This window comes from Schistocerca serialis, chromosome 2 (genome assembly GCF_023864345.2).
Source record: "Schistocerca serialis cubense isolate TAMUIC-IGC-003099 chromosome 2, iqSchSeri2.2, whole genome shotgun sequence".
Classification (NCBI taxonomy): Eukaryota; Metazoa; Arthropoda; class Insecta; order Orthoptera; family Acrididae; genus Schistocerca; species Schistocerca serialis.
In genome coordinates, this window is record NC_064639.1 from 494,489,093 (window position 1) to 494,513,910 (window position 24,818).

General features: G+C 44.5%; 1 protein-coding gene across 1 annotated transcript in view; it reads right to left on the minus strand.

Annotated features, from left to right (window-relative positions):
* The window catches only part of LOC126456135 (uncharacterized), a 29,264-nt gene extending 5,808 nt beyond the window's left edge, over positions 1–23,456 (minus strand). The window contains exon 1 of the mRNA XM_050091889.1: positions 22,785–23,456. Coding sequence (XP_049947846.1) covers positions 22,785–23,456 — 672 coding nt within the window. The remainder of the gene's footprint in view (positions 1–22,784) is intronic.
* Positions 23,457–24,818: the final 1,362 nt, after the last annotated feature.

Here is a 24,818-nt window from a genome sequence, read left to right on the forward strand (position 1 = left end):
AAAATTGCTACACCAAGAAGAAACGCAAATGATAAACGGGTATTCATTGGACAAATATATTATACTAGAACTGACATGTGATTTCATTTTCACGCTATTTGAGTGCATAGATTCTGAGAAATCAGTAGCCAGAACAACCACCTCTGGCCGTAATAATGGCCTTGATATGCCTGGGCACTGAGTCAAACAGAGCTTGGATGGCGTGTACAGGTACAGCTGTCCATGCAGCTTCAACACGATACCACAGTTCATCAAGAGTAGTGACTGGCGTATTGTGACGAGCCAGTTGCTCGGCCACCATTGATCAGACGTTTTCAGTTGGTGAAAGATCTGGAGAATGTGATGGCCAGAGCAGTAGTCGAACATTTTCTGTATTCAGAAAGGCCCGTACAGGACCTGCAACATGCGGCCGTGCATTATCCTGCTGAGATGTAGGGTTCCGCAGGCATCGAATGAAGGGTAGAGCCACGGGACGTAACGCATCTGAAATGTAACGTCCACTGTTCAAAGTGCCGTCAATGCGAACAAGAGGTGACCGAGACGTGTAACCAATGGCACCCTATACCATCACGCCGGGTGATATGCCAGTGTGGCTATGACGAATACACGCTTAAAATGTGCGTTCACCGCGATGTCGCCAAACACGGAAGCGACCATCATGATGCTGTAAACAGAAACTGGATTCATCCGAAAAAATGACGTTTTGCCATTCGTGCACCCAGGTTCGTCGTTGAGTGCACCATCGCAGGTGCTCCTGTCTGTGATGCAGCGTCAAGGGTAACCGCAGCCACGGTCTCCGAGCTGATAGTCCATGCTGCTGCAAACGTCGTCGAACTGTTCATGCAAATGGTTGTTGCCTTGCAAATGTCCTAATCTGTTGGCTCAAGGATCGAGACGTGGCTGCACGATTCGTTACAGCCATGCGGACAAACATTTTCCTTACACCAAGCACACCTGACGAAAGAAAATCAATGCTTTCAGGCACGTCACAGTAATTACTAGTATTATTTAGACGTAACTGGGGTGGAGTAAGAAATAGTACTGCCCGTTGCTTTGCTTACAGTGCTGCATACGGAGCATACTTGAAGCAGTTTGTAAAATGTGCCGGTGCAAACTGATAACGCACAAATGACTGAGAGTTAAGAACACTGCCCTCCTAATACACCGTAAATAACACGGAACTATCGGAAATAATATTGTCCAACAGTTTCCTTACAAACACTTTCACACAGTGGAAAAAATTCTGTAGCAGGAATCGCTTTGGTTATTCCGGATGGAAACAGGATTATATCGTCTTTTCGTCATCGTCCTGAAAGACAGAGGTATCGTTATGTCAAGACCAAGAGTCCAACAACAGTAATGAATTAATTTCTGCAACTGGTTAGGAACCGTTTCAAATGAAATGTTAAAAATTATGGTTTCCTATTTTTCCAGGTTTTCATACACCAAATATAAGAATTTGGCCTAATTTGGTCCTAATTTGTCATGAGGGCGCTGAAGATGTAAATCTGCAGAAACTGTAATCTACTCATACTTATCACTGTCGCTGTTGTATATGAATGTGTCACCTTGTAATGATAAATGGCGGTGTGCTCCCAGTTCTTTCATGAAAACTGACTGATCAGCGTTGTACACAGCAGATGTGGGGATAACAGCAAGCTTTTTCTTCACGTCAGCTAGAAATTAATGGCATCTCCTCGAGACTTTTACTTGGATTAAACACAGTTGTTTTGCGACTTCCTATACTGTATGATTTCTTGAATTTGCTTGACCAGGTCAAACAAGACTTGAAATCACTAATGTTCATCTCAATTGCAATCTGGAGGGCCCAGTATCGTAGATCTCCATGGTAGGGTTAATTCTTTCTCATGAGCAGCTCTACGTAGCTCAAATCCAAAGGCGTATTTCGGCCTAGGTAGAATAAGCAGCTGCCTACGGCGGCGGGTTTTAGAGGGCGGCGGATTTGAAAGGGTGACTTCTAAGTAGTTACTTTTTTCTCAAACATTTTATTAACAGTTCTTGAAAAGACAATGCAAACTGAATTCTCAATGAAAAGCTTATGAATAACATTGGCAATTATTACCTCAAATTTCATGAACTGTATGGTTGGGCGGCGGAAGAATGACACGTTTTGTTTTATTAACGATGTTACGTCGTTACAGTCTGGCCGTTATTCACTTCATTCAGTGTCGTGTCTTCTAATGTGGTATACTTTAGGAAGGCAAATCTAGTTGCTCGTAATTAAGCTTTGTGACGGAAAACGCCGCTAACACTGTCATATATGTAGGCTGGATCGGCACTCAAGAGTGCCCATTCGAGCTTCAAAGTCAAAGAAAATACCGCCAGTCATTCTAACAGCCGGTCGCTTGATGGCAGTTCAGTTTAATTTAAAACTGTAAAGAGAGTAGTTATTTAGTGTTTAGTTCGAGATTTGTATTTTAGCAATAATCAAAATGAGTGACAGTCGGAGAAGAGTAAATGGTTCTCGATACAGGAACTTCGCGAACGTTAACAATAAAGGAAGAGGAAATTATGATAATCAGTATAAAACGGATGTTCTATTTAAAAATGAAGTACAGCCATCTAGTTCCAGCCCGAGCTTGACTCTAGAAATACCAGATTGTAGCAATGTGGATTATAATAATGTGGTGAACAGTATCAAAAATAATGCAGCGTGTAATTTATGAGTCAGACGTTCGTGTTACTAGAAAGAATAATAATGGATCGGAAACAATCAATTCAGTTGACCCAAATGATGGATATAAAGCGGATGATGATTGTGAATCAGTTTCTGACGATCATGCGAACTGTACAAGAAATGAATTCTAACGTCGTCATATCGCTGACAAAAGTCATGTGGCTCAGAATATGGACTGCGATTTCAGTAATTCATGTGTATTGATTTTTAAAACAAGGATATAAGTATCTTGCGTAGCATGTTTATTGTTTAATGTAACATCATAGTTGCGAAACCTAATGAGGGATTTAATGAGTAGAAAAACGGTTGATCACGATTAGCTGCTTATGAAAATTCAGCTGAACATAGGAAATATGAGCCAACTTTAAAAGCTAGACAAAAAATCACGGGAAGAATAGATAATAAATTAACATCTCAGCTTGATACAGCAATAAAATTTTGGAGGTGCGCGTTAAAACGGGTTGTAGGTGTGGTCAAAAACTCTTCCAACAAAGTCTATCTTTCAGGGCTTCAACTGTGGGTTAGGTCAACACATTACGGAAATTTCGAGATAGCACTACAGCTAACAGCAAGATTCGATCCTTTTCTAGCTAAACATATAGAACTTTATTAGAACCAAAGGAAAAGGGAGTACATCATATCTTTATTTACAAAAGTGCGAAGTGATATCTATTCTGGCAGAAATGGTGATGAAGTATGCTGTAGATCAAGTGAAAGAAACTAAATATCTTTCCACCATATTATATTTCACCCTCAATATTATATATTTGGATCAGCTGTCTTTTGTTACAAGATATTTATTAAAAAAATGGATTTCCTGTTGAAATATTTATCTGTTTTGTCACTAACTCGGCCACAAATCAGAACAATTAACTGATTCAGTAATAAACTTACTAAGGAAAATATGGTTTGGACATTCACTTATGCAGGGGTCTGTCATGTGGCACTACAAGCTTGCCGGCACGGTAGCTCTGCGTGTTCGGTCAGAGGGTTAGCTGCCCTCTGTAATAAAAAAAAAAGACAGTTCACCGATCAACAACGAACTAAAACGGGTGTCTTACGACGTCCGCCCCGAGCAGATGGAACGAACGAAAACGAACAAAATGAGATTTAAAAAAAAATATATTGGTAGAGCGCTTACCCACGAAAGGCAAAGGTCCCGAGTTCGAGTCTCGGTCCGGCCCACAGTTTTAATCTGCCAGGAAGTTTCATATCAGCGCACACTCCGCTGCAGAGTGAAAATCTCATTTTGGAAACCCTCTTACTCTTTGTTGCGTGCGCAGCTCACTCCCTTAGCTTGGTAGAATCGTAGGAAGCAAATTGTTGTCCTCAAGCGGATTCGTTTTGTCGTTTGTTGCAACAAATTTAAACTTTCTTCTCTGCTTCGATGAGCCATTGGAATGTTTTGCAGTCAAAAATAAATAGTTCAGTTTCCGTAAAACGACTTCAGAAACACGCTGGTAAGGGCGCCACGATGACTACTATTGCCTCAGTGTCAACCGGATAGAAATAATAATAGCTTTGGAAGTTATTCAGGACGATGAAACTCAAAAGACTTCATTAGGATGCGAGGCGACTGGAATGCTGAGCAGTGTGCAGAGTCTGGAAACAGTAATAACGAAACTTTGGAATGATCATTGCACTTGAATAATGGACTGACTTTGCGCACAATTCCAACACACAAAATGATTTCTCTTGTGGTGTAGACATTATGTTGCTACAAACAAACAATGCAGCTGTGTCAAAATTTTGAACAGTGAAATGCGCAATTTGAATCTATCTTTTACAGTTTTTCTGTAATAAACAATTGAAATCTGTTCTTTCTTATTTTAATCACCCGGTACTATTACTAGCAGCAGCAGTTATGTGCAGATGTAAGTTGCTTGGTAATACGAGGTGCATTCAAGTTCTAAGGCCTCCGATTTTTTTTCTCCAGACTGGAAAGAGATAGAAACATGCGCATTGTTTTAAAATGAGGCCGTGTTCATTATCAATACGTCCCAGAGATGGCAGCACTGTACGGCTCATGGAATTTTACCGCCAGTGGCGAGAATGAGAACTGTTTTAAATACTTAAAATGGCGACGTTTTCCTTACTTGAACAGCGTGCAATCATTCGTTTTATGAATTTGCGTGGTGTGAAACCAATTGAAATTCATCGACAGTTGAAGGAGACATGTGGTGATGGAGTTATGGATGTGTCGAAAGTGCGTTCGTGGGTGCGACAGTTTAATGAAGGCAGAACATCGTGTGACAACAAACCGAAACAACCTTGGGCTTGCTCAAGCCGGTCTGACGACATGATCGAGAAAGTGGAGAGAATTGTTTTGGGGGATCGCCGAATGACTGTTGAACAGATCGCCTCCAGAGTTGGCATTTCTGTGGGTTCTGTGCACACAATCTTGCATGACGACCCGAAAATGCGAAAAGTGTTATCCAGGTGGGTGCCACGAATGCTGACGGACGACCACATGGCTGCTCGTGTGGCATGTTGCCAAGCAATGTTGACACGCAACGACAGCATGAATGGGACTTTCTTCTCGTCGGTTGTGACAATGGATGAGACGTGGATGCCATTTTTCAATCCAGAAACAAAGCGCCAGTCAGCTCAGTGGAAGCACACAGATTCACCGCCACCAAAAAATGATGGTGCCCATGTTCTGGGACAGCGAGGGCGTAATCCTTACCCATTGCGTTCCAAATGGCACTATGGTAACAGGTGCATCCTACGAAAATGTTTTGAAGAACAAATTCCTTCCTGCACTGCAACAAAAACGTCCGGGAAGGGCTGCACGTGTGCTGTTTCACCAAGACAACGCACCCGCACATTGAGCTAACGTTACCCAACAGTTTCTTCGTGATAACAACTTTGAAGTGATTCCTCATGCTCCCTACTCACCTGACCTGGCTCCTAGTGACTTTTAGCTTTTTCCAACAATGAAAGACACTCTCCGTGGCCGCACATTCACCAGCCGTGCTGCTATTGCCTCAGCAATTTTCCTGTGGTCAAAACAGACTCCTAAAGAAGCCTTCGCCGCTGCCATGGAATCATGGCGTCAGCATTGAGAAAAATGTGTATGTCTGCAGGGCGATTACGTCGAGAACAAACGCCAGTTTCATCGATTTCGGGTGAGTAGTTAATTAGAAAAAAATCGGAGGCCTCAGAACTTGAATGCACCTCGTACATTTATGTCGATATAAACGGCCGAAATATTTTCTTTGCCTAGGGGCAGCAGATGACTAAATTCGACCTTGTTCATATCTCAAGAAAATTCTTCTTAACAGCTGTTGTTCATGTTGTTTATTCAAGTTTAGTGGTTTGTGTTTGTTATTAATGGTACGGAGGGAGTCGCCCCCGACTAACTGCGCCACTTTTGTTTGCCACTGAAACACCAGAGCAAGATACGCTGTTGGGCTGTACTAGTATGCAGACTTATTTTTATAAAGCTCGTTTATGTCGTACTGTTGCGCAACATTAGCGCTTGTGGTGAAATTTTCATCACTTTCAGTTATGAGGGTCACTCCAAAAGAAATGCACACCATTTTTTTTTAAAATTCATCTTTTATTCTACATGTTTGAAAGTTTCACAATGTGTAGATACATCCTTTAGGAGCAATATTTTCATTTCTCCACATAATTTCCATCCCTCTCAACTGCCTTACGTTATCTTGGAACCAGCGCCTGTATACCCGCACGGTAAAATTCTGGACCAACCTGTTGGAGTCAGTTTGGCAGCGTGCACAAGGGAGTCATCATCTTCAAACCTTGTTCCACGAAGAGAGTCTTTCAGTTTCCCAAAGAGATGATAGTCACATGGAGCCAGGTCAGGACTTTAAGGCGAGTGTTTCAGTGTTGTCCATTCGAGTTTTGTGATCGCTTCCATTGTTTTTTGACTGACATGTGACCATGCATTGTCGTGCAACATCAAAACATCCTGCTTTTGCCGATGTGGTCGAACACGACTCAGTCGAGCTTGAAGTTTCTTTAGTGTCATCACATATGCATCAGAATTTATGGTGGTTCCACTTGGCATGATGTCCACAAGCAAGAGTCTTTCGGAATCGAAAAACACTGTAGCAATAACTTTTCCAGCAGAAGGTGTGGTTTTGATTTTTTTTTTTTTCTTGGGTGAATTTGCTTGATGCCACTCCATTGATTGCCTCTTCATCTCTGATGAAAAGTGATGGAGCCATGTTTCATCACCTGTCACAATTCTTCCAAGAAATTCATCTCGTACTGTTCCAAAAGTTCGCTGCATACCGTTTTTCTTGTTTCTTTGTGAGCCACTGTCAACATCCTGGGAATCCACCTGGCACAAACCTTTCTTAACGCCAACACTTTCAGTATTCTGCAAACACTTCCTTCCCCTATCCCAACGTTGCGTGGCAATTCGTTCACTGTGATGCGTCTGTCAGCAGTCACCAATTCGTTAACTCTCTGCACATTGTCTGGAGTGTGTGCAGTACGAGGCCTGCCGCTGCGAGGACAATCCTCAATATTGCCGTGCCCGCTTTCATCACGTAACCTGCTCGCCCACCGACTAACTGTACTGCGATCGACAGCAGCATCTCCGTACACCTTTTTCAACCTCTTGTGGATCTTTCCCACTGTCTCGCTACCACAGCACAGGAATTCTATGACAGCACGTTGCTTCTGACGAACGTCAAGTGTAGCAGCCATCTTGAAGACATGGCCGGCCGGTGTGGCCGTGCGGTTCTAGGCGCTTCAGTCTGTTACCGCGTGACCGCTACGGTCCCAGGTTCGAATCCTGCCTCGGGCATGGATGTGTGTGATGTCCTTAGGTTAGTTAGGTTTAAGTAGTTCTAAGTTCTAGGGGACTGATGACCTCACATGTTAAATCCCATAGTGCTCAGAGCCATTTGAACCATTTGAAGACATGCTGTGACTGAGCACTCACGGGAACAGTTTGAACTAAGTTTGAAAACAAGCGAGATGGATGTATCTAGACGCTGTAAGACTTTCACACATGCAGAATGAAAACTGTATTTTTACAAAAATAGTGTGCAATTCTTTTGGAGTGATCCTCGTATATGTGAAATCTAAAACTTGAATAAATCGGGAAAATCATTTAAATTGATGGCCGCTTTTTTATTTATGGCAACCGATTTTATTATTAAGCGAACTGCAACTTGGGGATTGCAAACTTGGAAGTAATAACTAAGCAGTTTCGACGTGAAGATAAGTAAAGTATGACTACTCGGTTTTTATCGTCATAGGCTGCATATTCACATATGAGCCCAGAAACAAAGTAGTCGGCTCCTAAAAATCCGTCCGGACGCCGTCCTCGGTCAGTGGAATCGGGCGTCGTACAGAACGCATTGGATGGAGCAAGTTCGGAAAGAAACGCGTACTGAATGTCAGCGCAAGGACCAAAAAAAGGCAGAGGGTGAGAATATTGTAAGTACATATAAGGGGAGGGAGGAGCAACTACTACCAACAATTCATCCATGTATCACAGTAAAAGGCTGTTACTTGGAACGCCTTTATGTTCTCGAGCCATTTTAAAGTGAGTAGGCGTGCAAATGATAAGACCAAGTACACAAGAGGTTATCCAAAGGTGAGCACAACACTACCGCCAAAAATAAAGCCCAGTCAAGTTCTGGAAAACAGCCAATTGTCGAAGTGGTGGAACAACCCTGCGTATCTGTTGCATAATTCACTTGAAGCGCTTGCATACTCAAAGAGTCCCGTGCTGGGCTGCAGCCAGTGACACATACTCATGCCCCGTGTCGTGACGTCTGCTCAGGTTGTGTGTCGTTCGGTCGTGGCGAGAACGGGTTCGCGAAGGCACCGCCCATGGCGCATGATGCAACCGATGGTCAGTAACCTTGCAGAGCCGTAAAAATGACTACCACATCGCTATCGGAGTAAGACGCAGTTACGTCCATCACACATTTCAAAACACACATATGTTCTCTAATTTTTGTCTGGGAAAATGATTATTATTGTCACAGAAATAAAATTTTAAAAATTCCAATTTACTCGTTTCGAAAGGGTTTTTCACCATTATCAGGTGAATATCGAAATGGAAATTTGCCCTCCCCCCCCCCTCCAACTATTTCCAGTTGGGAAAACATTTGAGTCTCCCTCCTAGCTTGCTGAGATTTGGCTGAAAAAAGAAACAAGGAAGTACTTCAACACTACACCAAACTCTCACAGGTATGGAATGAAAAATGCATCCAAGCTGCTGCTGAAGTGACGCTAAACGTTCTGCTGCCGTCGTATCGTCATTTGACAGAAACTCTCTCTCACCTTCATTTTCTCGTGTATTTCAATAACTATTGTCTGTGATTTGCTTCTGTTGGCCGAAGAGCGACTGTCTGCCCAACACGTAAAAGTTGAACTGTTTATACGTGTTTCGCCTCTCGTTTCAGTACTATCACAGTGACAGATTTAGTAATTTCCTGTATCTGTCTATGAGGGCATTATTCAATACTAGTGGCCCGGAGCGGCTTCGGGCTGGTAGAACGAATCATCTCCGGCCGGGCGACTTGCTTATAATATGTAATGATGTACACAAACATTCCTAGTGAACCAGTCTGTCTGTTAGTGACAACCGTATCAAAATCGCTACAGTAGTTCCCGCGATCAGCCGTAACATACAAATAGAAAAGCATGGCAAGGGACTTTTCAGTAATCAGTATTCCGGTTGGTTCGATCTGTCCCGCCACGAATTCCTCTCCTGTGCCAACCTTTTCATCTCGAATTGGCACCTGCAACCTACATTTTCAATTATTTCCTGGATTTACTCCAATCTCTGTCTTCACCTACAGGTGGCAACACTGCGGGTTCTGACAGTCAGCGAGTAAACAGTCCGCCATTTCAGTAATCATAGATCAGTGGAACGGACAACAGGGTGCGTTAGCCATAAAAATGTTTTATCAAAACAATGATAGTTTGGTAGCGGTGCAGAGGCAGTTTCGACGTTTTTATAATATAGGACCTCATGATACCGTTCCGTCGAAACGCGCGATAAAATGTTGGGTTAATAACTTTGAAGAGACTGGGTCTGCCCTTAAGAAGAAACCAGCAGGCCAACCAGCGGGACTCATCAGCAGAAGCAGCATTTTCTTGAAGATGGCGACCATCTGGATCGCCGAAATATCGAGTCAAGTTGATTTTAGGATTCGGCAGCAAACCCGAAGAGACTTTGAAGACATATTACGCCGGGAAAGCCTACGTAATCACAGGCCAACCAAGAAGTTTGTGTTCTCCAAATGGTTCTAATGGCTCTGAGCTCTATGGGACTTAACATCTGAGATCACCAGTCCCCTAGAACTTAGAACTACTTAAACCTAACTAACCTAAGGACATTACACACATCCATGCCCGAGGCAGGATTCGAACATGTGACAGTAACGGTTTCGCGGTTCCAGACTGAAGCGCCTAGAACCGCTCGGCCACAACGGCCGACTTGTGTTCTCCAGCGAGCATTGATGTTGTAGGCGAGTCTGTCTTATGGAGCCCACGGCGTTCAATTCGTAAGCAAGAACCAGAGGTTGAAATGTCCCGGGAGAGTGTTCACAGAATTCTTCATCTTGATTTAAAATTTCATGCGTAAAAACTACAGATGATGCAAAACCTGAAGGACAACGATTACCGGTTACGACTAGGATTCTGTCAACAAATGATAACAGAAATAAACAAGGTTGTGGACCTCATATGAGGCAAATTTTCATCTCACAGTGTATGTGAATAAACAGAACGACCGTTACTGGGCAAACACAAATCCTAATGACGTTCATGAGCACCCTTTACACGCTAGTGAAGTGCCAGTATGGTGTGGTGTTTCATCACATGGTATTATTGACCGTATTTTTCATAAATGAACAGGGAAACACAATATGGGACTTAACATCTGAGGTCATCAGTCCCCTAGACTTAGAACTACGTAAACCTAACTAACCTAAGGACATCACACACATCCATGCCCGAGGCAGGATTCGAACCTGCGACCGTAGCAGCAGCGTGGTTCCGGGCTTAAGCGCCTAGAACCGCTCGGCCACAGCGTCCGGCGGAAACACAATAACTGTCAATGCCGATCATTACGTGGAGATGTTACGAACTTTTGTTAGACCTGCATTAACAACTTTCCAAATGTTCAAGAAGCTTGGTTTCAACAGTACGGAGCGACATCACACACTGCCCGGCAATCAATGGCATATGTGCGAGAACTGTTTGGCAACCGTGTGATCTCACGATTCAGTAACATTCCCTGGCCCCCTAGATCATCAGATTTATCCGTTTGTGATTTTTTCTTGTGAGATTACCTCAAGAGCAAAGTCTACACCACTCGAACAAGAACCCAGGATGAGTTGAAACAGAGAATTCGGGATGCAGTTCATTGTATCCCAGCTGAGATGTTGCAGCGGTCAATGAGGATTCTCAACAGCAGATTTCACGAATGCATTCGTACAGGAGGACACCATCTAAAGGACGTAATTTTTAAAAAATGTTAAATGCCATCATTGTTTCGTAAATGTCAAAGTTGTAAGGTTTCAATTACTATGAATGCAATTTCTTTCCTTCATCACTTCTAGTTTTATTGGATTGTGGAAATATTCCCGTTTCTCTGTGTCATCCTGTACTAGTGGATCTATCTTGGCCAGGAGTACCCTTTCCGTCGGTGCTAGTCTGCTTTTTATGTCATCCTTAGTCCGTCCGTCATGGGTTACTTTGCTATCCAGGTAGCAAAGTTTTTTAACTTCATCCGCTTCGAAATCACAATTCTGATGATAAGTTTTTCGCTGTTCTCGTTTCTGATACTTCTCATTACTTTTGTTTTTCTTTGATTTACTTTCAGTCCATATTCTGTTCATCCCGTTCAACAGATCCTGTAATTCTTCTTTACTTTCACCGAGGATAGCAATAATATCAGCGAATCTAACCACTGATATCCTTTCACTTTTAATTTTAAATCCACTCTTGATCCTTTCTTTATTTCTGTCATTCCTTCTTCCATACATAGATAGAATAGCAGGGATGAAAGAATACATTACTGTCATACATCCTTTTTAATCTGAGAACTTCGTTTTTAGTCTTCCAGTCTTACTGTTCCCTCTTGGCCGGCCGAAGTGGCCGTGCGGTTAAAGGCGCTGCAGTCTGGAACCGCAAGACCGCTACGGTCGCAGGTTCGAATCCTGCCTCGGGCATGGATGTTTGTGATGTCCTTAGGTTAGTTGGGTTTAACTAGTTCTAAGTTCTAGGGGACTAATGACCTCAGCAGTTGAGTCCCATAGTGCTCAGAGCCATTTGAACCATTTGTTCCCTCTTGGTTCTTTTGCATTTTACGTATTACCCGTATTTCACTTTAGCTTACTCCTATTCTTCTCAGAATTTTTGGATCATCTTGCACCATTTTAGATTGTCCAGCCAACGCTTTTTCCAGGTCGAAAAATGCTATAAATGTGTCTTGATTATTTTTCAGTATCTCTTCCGTTATCAAGTGCAACGTCCGAATTCCCTTTCTGATGTCTTTACCTTTCCTACAGCCAAAATTCGTCATCTGACAGATCCTCAATTTTCTTTCCCGTTCTGCTGTATATTATTGTTGTTAGCAACTTGAATGCATGAGCTGTCAAGCTGACTGTACGATAATACTCACACTTGTCGGCTCTTGCTATTTTAGGAATTGTGTGGATGGTTTTTTTCGGAAAGCCTCATGGTATATCGCCAGTTTCATACGTTCTACACCCCAGCGTGTACAGTCGTTTTGTTGCCAATGATTTTATGAATTTTTTTTTTTTTTTTGGTCATCAGTCTACTGACTGGTTTGATGCGGCCCGCCACGAATTCCTTTCCTGTGCTAACCTCTTCATCTCAGAGTAGCACTTGCAACCTACGTCCTCAATTATTTGCTTGACGTATTCCAATCTCTGTCTTCCTCTACAGTTTTTGCCCTCTACAGCTCCCTCTAGTACCATGGAAGTCATTCCCTCATGTCTTAGCAGATGTCCTATCATCCTGTCCCTTTTCCTTATCACTGTTTTCCACATATTCCTTTCCTCTCCGATTCTGTGTAGAACCTCATCATTCCTTACCTTATCAGTCCACCTAATTTTCAACATTCGTCTATAGCACCACCACCACATCTCAAATGCTTCGATTCTCTTCTGTTCCGGTTTTCCCACAGTCCATGTTTCACTACCATACAATGCTGTACTCCAGACGTACATCCTCAGAAATTTCTTCCTCAAATTAAGGCCGGTATTTGATATTAGTGGACTTCTCTTGGCCAGAAATGCCTTTTTTGCCATAGCGAGTCTACTTTTGATGTCCTCCTTGCTCCGTCCGTCATTGGTTATTTTACTGCCTAGGTAGCAGAATTCCTTAACTTCATTGACTTCGTGACCATCAATCCTGATGTTCAGTTTGTCGCTGTTCTCATTTCTACTACTTCTCATTACCTTCGTCTTTCTCCGATTTACTCTCAAACCATACTGTGTACTCATTAGACTGTTCATTCCGTTCAGCAGATCATTTAATTCTTCTTCACTTTCACTCAGGATAGCAATGTCATCAGCGAATCGTATCATTAATATCCTTTCACCTTGTATTTTAATTCCACTCCTGAACCTTTCTTTTATTTCCATCATTGCTTCCTCGATGCACAGATTGAAGAGTAGGGGCGAAAGGCTACAGCCTTGTCTTACACCCTTCCTAATATGAGCACTTCGTTCTTGATCGTCCACTCTTATTATTCCCTCTTGGTTGTTGTACATATTGTATATGACTCGTCTCTCCCTATAGCTTACCCCTACTTTTTTCAGAATCTCGAACAGCTTGAACCATTTTATATTTTCGAACGCTTTTTCCAGGTCGACAAATCCTATGAAAGTGTCTTGATTTTTCTTTAGCCTTGCTTCCATTATTAGCCGTAACGTCAGAATTGCCTCTCTCGTCCCTTTACTTTTCCTAAAGCCAAACTGATCGTCACCTAGCGCATTCTCAATTTTCTTTTCCATTCTTCTGTATATTATTCTAGTAAGCAGCTTCGATGCATGAGCTGTTAAGCTGATTGTGCGGTAATTCTCGCACTTGTCAGCTCTTGCCGTCTTCGGAATTGTGTGGATGATGCTTTTCCGAAAGTCGGATGGTATATCGCCAGACTCATATATTCTACACACCAACGTGAATAGTCGTTTTGTTGCCACTTCCCCCAATGATTTTAGAAATTCTGATGGAATGTTGTCTATCCCTTCTGCCTTATTTGACCGTAAGTCCTCCAAAGCTCTTTCAAATTCCGATTCTAATACTGGATCCCCTATCTCTTCTAAATCGAGTCCTGTTTCTTTTTCTATCACATCAGACAAATCTTCACCCTCATAGAGGCTTTCAATGTATTCTTTCCAACTATCTGCTCTCTCGTCTGCATTTAACAGTGGAATTCCCGTTGCACTCTTAATGTTACCACCGTTGCTATTAATGTCACCAAAGGTTGTTTTGACTTTCCTGTATGCTGAGTCTGTCCTTCCGACAATCATATCTTTTCCGATGTCTTCACATTTTTCCTGCAGCCATTTCGTCTTAGCTTCCCTGCACTTCCTATTTATTTCATTCCTCAGCGACTTGTATTTCTGTATTCCTGATTTTCCCGGAACATGTTTGTACTTCCTCCTTTCATCAATCAACTGAAGTATTTCTGCTGTTAGCCATGGTTTATTCGCAGCTACCTTCTTTGTACCTATGTTTTCCTTCCCAACTTTTGTGATGGCCCTTTTTAGAGATGTCCATTCCTCTTCAACTGTACTGCCTACTGCGCTATTCCTTATTGCTGTATCTATAGCGTTAATGGCTCTGAGCACTGTGAGACTTAACTGCTACGGTCATCAGTCCCCTAGAACTTAGAACTACTTAAACCTAACTAACCTAAGGACAGCACACAACACCCAGCCATCACGAGGCAGAGAAAATCCCTGACCCCGCCGGGAATCGAACCCGGGAACCCGGGCGTGGGAAGCGAGAACGCTACCGCACGACCACGAGATGCGGGCGTATAGCGTTAGAGAACTTCAAATGTATATCGTCATTCCTTAGTACTTCCGTATCCCACTTCTTTACGTATTGATTCTTCCTGACTAATGTCTTGAACTTCAGCCTACTCTTCATCACTACTATATTGTGGTCTGAGTCTATATCTGCTCCTGGGTACGCCTTACAATCCAGTATCTGATTTCGGAATCTCTGTCTGACCATGATGTAATCTAATTGAAATCTTCCCGTATCTCCCGGCCTTTTCCAAGTATACCTCCTCGTCTTGGGAGTCTTGAACAGGGTATTCGCTATTACTAGCTGAAACTTGTCACAGAACTCAATTAGTCTTTCTCCATTTTCATTCCTTGTCCCAAGCCCATATTCTCCTGTAACCCTTTCTTCTACTCCTTCCCATACAACTGCATTCCAGTCGCCCATGACTATTAGGTTTTCGTCCCCCTTTACATACTGCATTACTCTTTCATACACTTTCTCTATCTGTTCATCTTCAGCTTGCGACGTCGGCATGTATACCTGAACTAGCGTTGTCGGTGTTGGTCTGCTGTCGATTCTGATTAGAACAACCCGGTCACTGAACTGTTCATAGTAACACACCCTCTGCCCTACCTTCCTATTCATAACGAATCCTACACCTTTATACCATTTTCTGTTGCTGTTGATATTACCCGATACTCATCTGACCAGAAATCCTTGTCTTCCTTCCACTTCACTTCACTGACCCCTACTATATCTGGATTGAGCCTTTGCATTTCCCTTTTCAGATTTTCTAGTTTCCCTACCACGTTCAAGCTTCTGACATTCCACGCCCCGACTCGTAGAACGTTATGCTTTCGTAGATTATTCAATCTTTTTCTCATGGTAACCTCCCCCTTGGCAGTCCCCTCCCGGAGATCCGAATGGGGGACTATTCCGGAATCTTTTGCCAATGGAGAGATCATCATGACACTTCTTCAATTACAGGCCACATGTCCTGTGGATACACGTTGCGTGTCTTTAATGCAGTGGTTTCCATTGCCTTCTGCATCCTCATGTCGTTGATCATTGCTGATTCTTCCGCCTTTAGGGGCAATTTCCCACCCCTAGGACAAGAGAGTGCCCTGAACCTCTATCCGCTCCTCCGCCCTCTTTGACAAGGCCGTTGGCAGAATGAGGCTGACTTCTTATGCCGGAAGTCTTCGGCCGCCAATGCTGATTATTTATCAAAATTTAGGCATTGGCGGGGATCGAACCCGGGACCGAAAACGTTTTGATTATGAATCAAAGACGCTACCGCTAGACCACGGGCATCGCATGAATTACGATGGAATGTTATCCACTCCTTCTCCCTTATTTGATTTTAAGCCTTCCCAAGCTCATTCAAATTCTGATTCTAATACAGGATTTCCTATCTCTTTCCCTGTCGTCTCTTGTTTCTTCTTTATCACATGTATAGATATCTGTTTACCTGAGTGTGTCTAAAACTTGCGCCACCAGACTTAAGCTGTCTGACAGAGATCTCTTATCTCAGACGGCCGGAGTTTGCAGGCGAGATAAATATTAACAGGCCGTCGGAATTTCAGATTAATTTCGAATCCTGTATGAGACCGTAGGAAGGCATTGACTACGCAGTACTTGTAGAAGGCCACTGATTTATATTTTTACTGGAGCAGGAATCGCAACATCAATAAATAAGAGATTTAGAAAATACAAAACCGAGATATATTCTGGAATCAAAAGAGAACAGTGTACCATTTAATTGGGGGCAACCTTCCAGTGACATAAACACATTCACACGAGGACATAACAGAATTAGTAGTGAACTAGTCACAGACACGTAATTGCGAATACATCAGAGAGCCTGCCGGAGTGGCGGAGCGGTTCTAGGCGCTTCGGTCTGGAACCGCGCGACCGCTACGGATGTGTGTAATGTCCTTAGGTTAGTTAGGTTTAAGTAGTTCTAAGTTCTAGGGGACTGATGACCTCAGCTATTAAGTCCCATAGTGCTCAGAGCAATTTGAACCATTTTTTTGACATCAGAGAAAGGAGGCAGAACCGTGAGAACCAGATTTGGGCACGGCTGACGCTGCTTCTGTCCCTCTGTACCGTGAAATACTCTCTATCACCAAGCAAGCAAAATAGGGATCGAAATCGGGCGGGCGCCCGCATCTCGTGGTCGTGCGGTAGCGTTCTCGCTTCCCACGCCCGGGTTCCCGGGTTCGATTCCCGGCGGGGTCAGGGATTTTCTCTGCCTCGTGATGGCTGGGTGTTGTGTGATGTCCTTAGGTTAGTTAGGTTTAAGTAGTTCTAAGTTCTAGGGGACTGATGACCTAAGATGTTAAGTCCCATAGTGCTCAGAGCCATTTTTTTTTTTTTTTTTTTTGAAATCGGGCGACATTACTAAACGCTGTTCAAAGTAATTAACAACTGAATTTTGCTGTACCATGTTGGTGAAGCCAACAGCGATGACAGGTTGCAGACGAGGCAGCTGCTCCAAGAAGACCTTACCGAGTGTGCGCCGTGGCGGCAGTCAGGCGTTATGTTAGTTGGGCGGAGCTCCACACTAGTGTACTTATGCCCTCAAACAATAGGGCAGGTACCAACTTGTTGGGTGGGCCAGCGGCTTCCTTTTTCTCTTTGAGGTTCCCTGCCCTAGCGCTGTTAACAACAGCCAGTACGGCGGGACTTCCTCTATCCCCGTGCATCTCACCACGCTCCGTTCAAAATGAATATTTTCAACGGTAATTTTTTGGAAATTAGTGTTTAGGTCTTATGGGACCGAACTGCTGAGGTCATCGATCCCTAAGCTTACACACTACTTAATCTAATTTAAGCTAGCTTACTCTAAGGACAACACACACACCCATGCCCGAGGGAGGACTCGAACCTCCGACGGGAGGGGAGCCGCGCGGACAACAAGGAGCCTTAGAAAATGGGTCAAATGACTCTGAGCACTATGGGCCTTAATATCGGAGCTCATCAGTCCCCTAGAACTTAGAACTACTTAAACCTAACTAACAGAAGGACATCACACACAACCATGCCCGAGGCAGGATTGGAACCTGCGACCGTAGCAGTCGCGAGGTTCCGGACTGAAGCGCCTAGAACAGCTCGGCCACCGCGGCCGGCAAGGAGCCTTAGACCACGCGGCTTTTCAACGGTCGCTGGCATCTTGAACACATTATTAATTCATGTCAAAACGACAACAGCCGTTATCTGTTTGCAGATTTTGGTTTCCTGTATTCGATAATTTTTATTATGATGTCTCTTTCCTCTGAAGTTACTTTCGTGCTTTATTCGTGGTTGAATTTTTTAGGTATTTCGCAGTGAAACAGATGCACAAATTATGAATATAGTAGCCGTATATTCATCCACAACCGGTCATCTGACTTAATATTTATTTAGGGAGGGTAGGCACTTACATGCAGGGGAACACCGACCGTTAGAAATTAAAATTGTAGAGCCACCACAAGTCGCATGCAACTTTTTCCTTTATTTTATATGTTTTATTCGACCAAAGGAGGCATTTTCAGAATTGGGGAAATCCTATGTGTTACAGCACCATACAATAAGAAATTCGCAGATTCAGCTTACTGTATGGTATCTTGCCACGCGGGATTAGCCGAGCGCTCTTGGGCGCTGGAGTAGTCATGGACCGTATGGCTCGTCCCGGCGGAGGTTCAAGTCCTTCCTCGGGCATGGATGTGTATGTTTGTCCTTAGGATAATTTAGGTTAAGTAGTGTGTAAGCTTAGGGACTGATGACCTTAGGAGTTAAGTCCGATAAAATTTCACAAACAATTGAACATTTTTGTATGGTATCCTGCATTACGTAGCCGACGGCCAGACGTTACAAACATCGGGCTGCGTATAGCGCCTCCGTCATATGTAAAATGGAGTAAACGGTTGTGTACAGTTAACATAAAATCTCTGGTAAGGTGCATTCTGAGATTAAATAGCAAGATATACGATTTCGTGTATTACATAGCCGTAGTTTCAATGACAGCGCATTTCGATAGAGTTTTAACTCTTTCAACAGGAAAAGATAAGTCTTGCTGTTTAATCTTAGAATTCACGTTAATTTTACACAACAAACTTACTCCATTTTATGTATGAGGGCCGCGCTATGCGCAGCCCGATATTTATAACGCGTGGCCTTCGGCTACATAATATAAGTTATTATATTGTAAGCTGAATCTGCGGATATATCTTATTGTACGGTGGCGTAACGTACTGTATTTTCGCAGATCTGTAGATAGACGCGTTGATCGAGTGAAACATGTAAAATAAAGAATAGTTACATGCGACCTGCGGCGACATCCACAATTGTAATTAAAATTTATTGATTACTTCTCGAAGCGTCCTTTGTTTTCGGTCTTGCACGGCCGACTACGCTCTTATTACGTCAGCCGGCCGCGGTGGTCTAGCGGTTCAGGCGCTCAGTCCGGAACCGCGGGACTGCTACGGTCGCAGGTTCGAATCCGGCCTCGGGCATGGATGTGTGTGATGTCCTTAGGTTAGTTAGGTTTAAGTAGTTCTAAGTTCTAGGGGACTGTTGACCACAGATGTTAAGTCCCATAGTGCTCAGAGCCATTTGAACCATTTTTCTTATTACGTCATATGGTGTTCTTGGAAGAGTTCGTGACACGGTGCGTTACAAATTCTTATTTATATAGCATTTTAATCTCCTAATCTGTCGTTAATTTCTGTTAGTAACTTGACAATAATCAACCATTAAGCTCTCCGACCATGGCAGTTGAGAGGTCAGCGCGACGGAATGTCATACCTAACGACCCGAGTTCGATTCCCGGCTGGGTCGGGGATTTTCTCCGCTCAGGGACTGGTGTTGTGTTGTCCTTATCATCATCATTTCATCCCCATCGACATGCACGTCACCCAGGTGGCGTCAACTCGAAAGACTTGCACCATGCGAACAGTCTACCCGACGGGAGGCCCCAACCACACGGCATTTCCATTTCCAATGATTAAGCTAGAGGCATAGGTTAATTACGCCTGCAAGTACGAGAGGAAGCTGACTCCTAGGTAACACACAGGATAGAATGTATGAGGCAGGTGTCTATTAAAGCAAGAGAAGGCACAACCGGGAAGAGACTCATAAGGAAACACGGCAAGCGCTATAAACCAATTTCACAGGACCTTTACTCAATGGAAGAGAGTTCAAAATAAGCGAATACGTGTCCCAGCTTCTACGTAGATACTCGACCGTTTCTGAGAAAACGACGGTAAAACATTTCGAGGAACTCTATGAGCCCTTTAGCGTGTAAACAGATCAACTGAAGCGGCTTCACAATTTTGCTTCCCGTGTTCGAATCCGGATAACTGTTTTTAATTCTGGAGTTCATTAATCTACCCATGTCCGTAGAAGATTAATACACGAATGGTTTCCAATGTACATTGAAACAGCATTGTTCTTATTCGTATACTAACTGCGTCTAGTGGACGCCCTTAAAAAGAAAAAAGAAAAAAAAACAATGAATTAATCGAAAATTATTTTCAGTTAAATTCCTGTAGTGCAAGTTGATTCACAATCAGTTGTAAGTGGCAGTTTTCGATAAAGTGATTCATTATGCGTGACTTGCCGCGAAATTATTGTCAATGCGTGACATTTTCAACACGTTAAGAATTTTTTTTTTTCCTAGTGAGATTCATACGAAGAAAAATCACTGTGGCGAACTTTCCTACACGCAATTGTAGTGGTGTTCGGAATTTCTCTGTTTCGATGTGTCTACGATCGGTATCATCCAAGAGAATGCATTAAGTCTTCCTGAAGAATAAACATAAGAATAAGATATTAGTACTGATCTAAGAATGAAATATAAGAATACGGGAATTTAAAAATATTGTAACCCTTGAAAGTACCATAGAAATAATAAATGTGACATTGTAAATTACAGCTGTAATTTTACAGTTAATGTGACACCACTGTATCGCGTAAAATGGTGATAGACATTCGAGTAGTAACCTTTGTAAGTACATAGGTAGAGAAATGAAGAAAAATAAAACAAATAAAAACAATAATCGGGTTTCGAACAGGGGGCGTAAAAGTGAAGAACCGCGACGCTAGGCACTGTGCCACCATTTCGTCTACATGGTGGTCTATTGATAGTGACCGGGCCAAACATCTCACGAAATAAGCGTCAAACGAAAAAACTACAAAGAATGAAACTTGTCTAGCTTGAAGGGGGAAACCAGATGGCACTATGGTTGGCCCGCTAGATGGCGCTGCTATAGGTGAAACGGATATCAACTGCGTTTTTTAAATAGGAATCCCCATTTTTATTACATATTCGTGTAATACGTAAACAAATATGAATGTTTTAGTCGGACCACTTTTTTCGCTTTGTGATAGATGGCAATGTAGTAGTCACAAACGTATAAGTACGTGGTATCACGTAACATCCCGCCAGTGCCGACGGTGTTTGCTTCGTGATACATTACCCGTGTTAAAATGGACCGGTTTACCAATTGCGGAAAAGGTCGATATCGTGATGATGTTAGGCTGTTGTGATCAAAATTCCCAACGGGCGTGTGCTATGTATGCTGCTGGGTATCCTCGACGACATCATTGAAGTGTCCGGACCGTTCGCCGGGTAGTGATGATGCCCAAGTAGGTATTTTAGCTGCTGTTGCGGCTAATCCGCACATCAGCAGCAGACTAATTGAGCGAGAATCGGGAATCTCAAAAACGTCGGTGTTGAGAATGCTACATCAACATCGATTGCACCCGTACCATATTTGTATGGATGGCGACGACTTTGAATGTCGTGTACAGTTCTGACACTGGGCACAAAAGAAATTACGGGCCGATGACAGATTTCTTGCGATGAAGCGTCATTCACCAACAACGGTAACGTAAACCGGCATAATATGCTCTATTGGGGAACGGAAAATCCACGATGGCTGCGACAAGTGGAACATCAGTGACCTTGGCGGGTTAATGTATGGTGCGGCCTAATGGGAGGAAGGATAATTGGACCCCATTTTATGTAATGTAAATGGTGCAATGTATGCTGATTTCCTATGTAATGTTCTACTGATGTTACTACAAGATTTTTCACTGCGTGAAAGAATGGCGATGTACTTCCAACATGATGGATGTCCGGCACATACCTCGCGTGCGTTTGAAGCGGTATTGAATAGCATATTTCATGACAGGTGGACTGGTCGTCGAAGCACCATACCATGACCCGGACGTTCACCGGATCTGACGTCCCCGGCTTTCTTTTTGTGGAGAAAGTTGAAGGATATTTGCTATCGTGGTCCACCGACAACGCCTGACGACATGCGTCAGCGCATTGTCAATGCATGAGCGAATATTACGGAAGGCGTACTAACAGCTGCAGAGAGGAATGTCGTTACACGTATTGCCAAATGAAATGAGGTTGACGGAAGTCATTTTGAGCATTTATTGCATTAATGTAGTATTTACAGGTAATCACGCTGTAACAGCATGCGTTCTCAGAAATGATAAGTTCACAAAGGTACATGTATCACATTGGAACAAGCGAAATAAAATGTTCGAACGTACTTACGTTCTGTATTTTAATTTAAAACACCTACCTGTTACCAACTGTTCGTCTAAAATTGTGAGCCATATGATGATGACTATTACAGCGCTACCTATCACAAAGCGAAAAAAGTGATCCAACTAAAACATTCATATTTCTTTTAGTACTACATGAATATGTAATAAAAACTGGGGGTTCCTATTTAAAAAAACGCAGTTGATATCCGTTTGACTTATGGCAGCGCCATCTAGCGAGCCAACCACAGCGCCATCTGGTTTTCCCGTTCAAGCTAGACGAGTTTCGTTCTTTGTGGTTTTTTCGTTTGACGCTTATTTCGTGAGATATTTGGCCCGGTCACGATCAATGAACCACCCTGTATAGTGAATGCGTGCTGCAAGACATCTAAATTGCACCGAAAACTTTGACCGTCGTTTCCTAAGAAACGAGACAAGTGTCCGTTTATTCTGAGTCCTGTTCCACTGAGCGAAGTGTCTGGGAAATCGGGTTATGGCACCCGCCGTGTTTACCTCGTCAGTAGAGCCCCGTACAGAGAAAAGCTTCTTTTACCTGGAAGTCGACCAATCTGACGTCGACGGGCCGGCCGTCGGAGTAGCGGAACATGAGGTTGTTCCGCCAGAGGTCGCCGTGCAGCAGCACTCGCATGCGGCCCTCCTGGTTCCGGTGCAGAGCGAGCAGCCGGTCGAAGATCTTGACGGCCAGCTGGCGGTACTTCTGCGCGTACCCGGCGAAACCGGGCACGGCGTCGAGCGCCTCGGCTACGGCGAGCATGTTCTTCTCGGTGAAGTGCTGCATGTCGGGGCGCGACGCCTCGTTGAAGAAGGCGGAGTCGCGGAAGAGCTCGCCGACGTAGGGCTCGCGGTCGACGAGCGGCGCGGAGGCGGCGTGCAGGCGCGCCACGGCGCGCGCCACGAGCGCGCAGTGCGGCAGGTCCAGCGAGGCGCCGCCCGCCGCCAGCCGGAAGCCGGCCGCCGACAGGTCCTCCAGCACGAGCGCGTCGCCCGACAGCAGGCAGCGCGCCGCCACCGGCCGGAACGACTCGCCCTCCGCCGCGCGCAGCGCCGCCTCCACGTCCGGCAGCGCGCACGAGTAGACCAACACCTCCCTGCGGAAGGTCTGCTGCAGCTGCGCGCTCATGCCCACGGCCGGCGTCTTGAGCACCAGCCGCCGCGGCCGCGAGGGGCTGCCGTCCGGCGCCTCCAGCTCCGCCGCGACGCGCATCACGCGGCTGCCCGCCACCTGCGCCGCCGTGTTGAGCGGCGTCGCCACGAACGACTTCACGCGCAGCCCCGCGGCTTCGTCGTCCTTGCTCAGGCAGGTGGCCACGAAGTCGCGGTCCAGCCACTCGGGCGTCGTGTCCAGCGTCGTTTCCGTCATCGTACGGGCCCTTTCCTGTTAACAAGGGACATCGAGCACGACACGGTAAGCGAGCCTCCGTGGTGACCCCCCGCACACAGCACCTACTCTTACACAATGTAGTATACACTACTGGCCATTAAAATTGCTACACCACGAAGATGACGTGCTACAGACGCGAAATTTAACCGACAGGAAGAAGATGCTGTGATATGCAAATGGTTAGCTCTTCAGAGCATTCACTCAAGGTAGGTGCTGGTGGCGACACCTACAACGTGCTGACATTAGGAAACTATCCAACCGATTTCTCATACACAAACAGCAGTTGACCGGCGTTGCCTGGTGAAACCTTGTTGTGATGCCTCGTGAAAGAAGAAGAAATGCGTACCATCACGTTTCCGACTTTGATAAAGGTCGGATTGTAGCCTATCGCGATTGCGGTTTATCGTATCGCGACATTGCTGCTCGCGTTGGTAGAGATCCAGTGACTGTTAGTAGAATATGGAATCTGTGGGTTCACGCGGGTATACGGAACGCCGTGCTGGATCCCAACGGCGTATCACTAGTAGTCGAGATGACAGGCATCTTATCCGCATGGCTGTAACGGGTCGTGCAGCCACGTCTCGATCCCTGAGTCAACAGATGGGGACGTTTGCAAGACAGCTACTATTTGCACGAACAGTTCGACGACGTTTGCAGCAGCATGGACTATCAGCTCGGAGACCATGGCTGCGGTTACCCTTCACGCTGCATCACAGACAGAAGCGCCTGCGATGGTGTACTCAACGACGAACCTGGGCGCACGAATGGCAAAATGTCATTTTTTCGGATGAATCCAGGTTCTGTTTACCGCACTATGATTGTCGTACCCGTGTTTGGCGACATCGCGGTGAACGCACATTGGAAGCGTGTATTCGTCATCGCCATACTGGCGTATCACCCGGCGTGATGGTATGGGTTACCTCTTGTTCGCATTGACGGCACTTTCAACAGTGGACGTTACATTTCAGATGTGTGACGACCCGTGGCTCTACCCTTCATTCGATCCCTGCGAAACCCTACATTTCAGCAGGATAATGCACGACCGCATGTTAGAGGTCCTGTACAGGCCTTTCTGGATACATGAAATGTTCGCCTGCTGCCCTGGCAAGCACATTCTCTAGATCTCTCACCAACTGAAAACGTCTGGTGAATGGTGGCCGAGCAACTGGCTCGTCACAATACGCC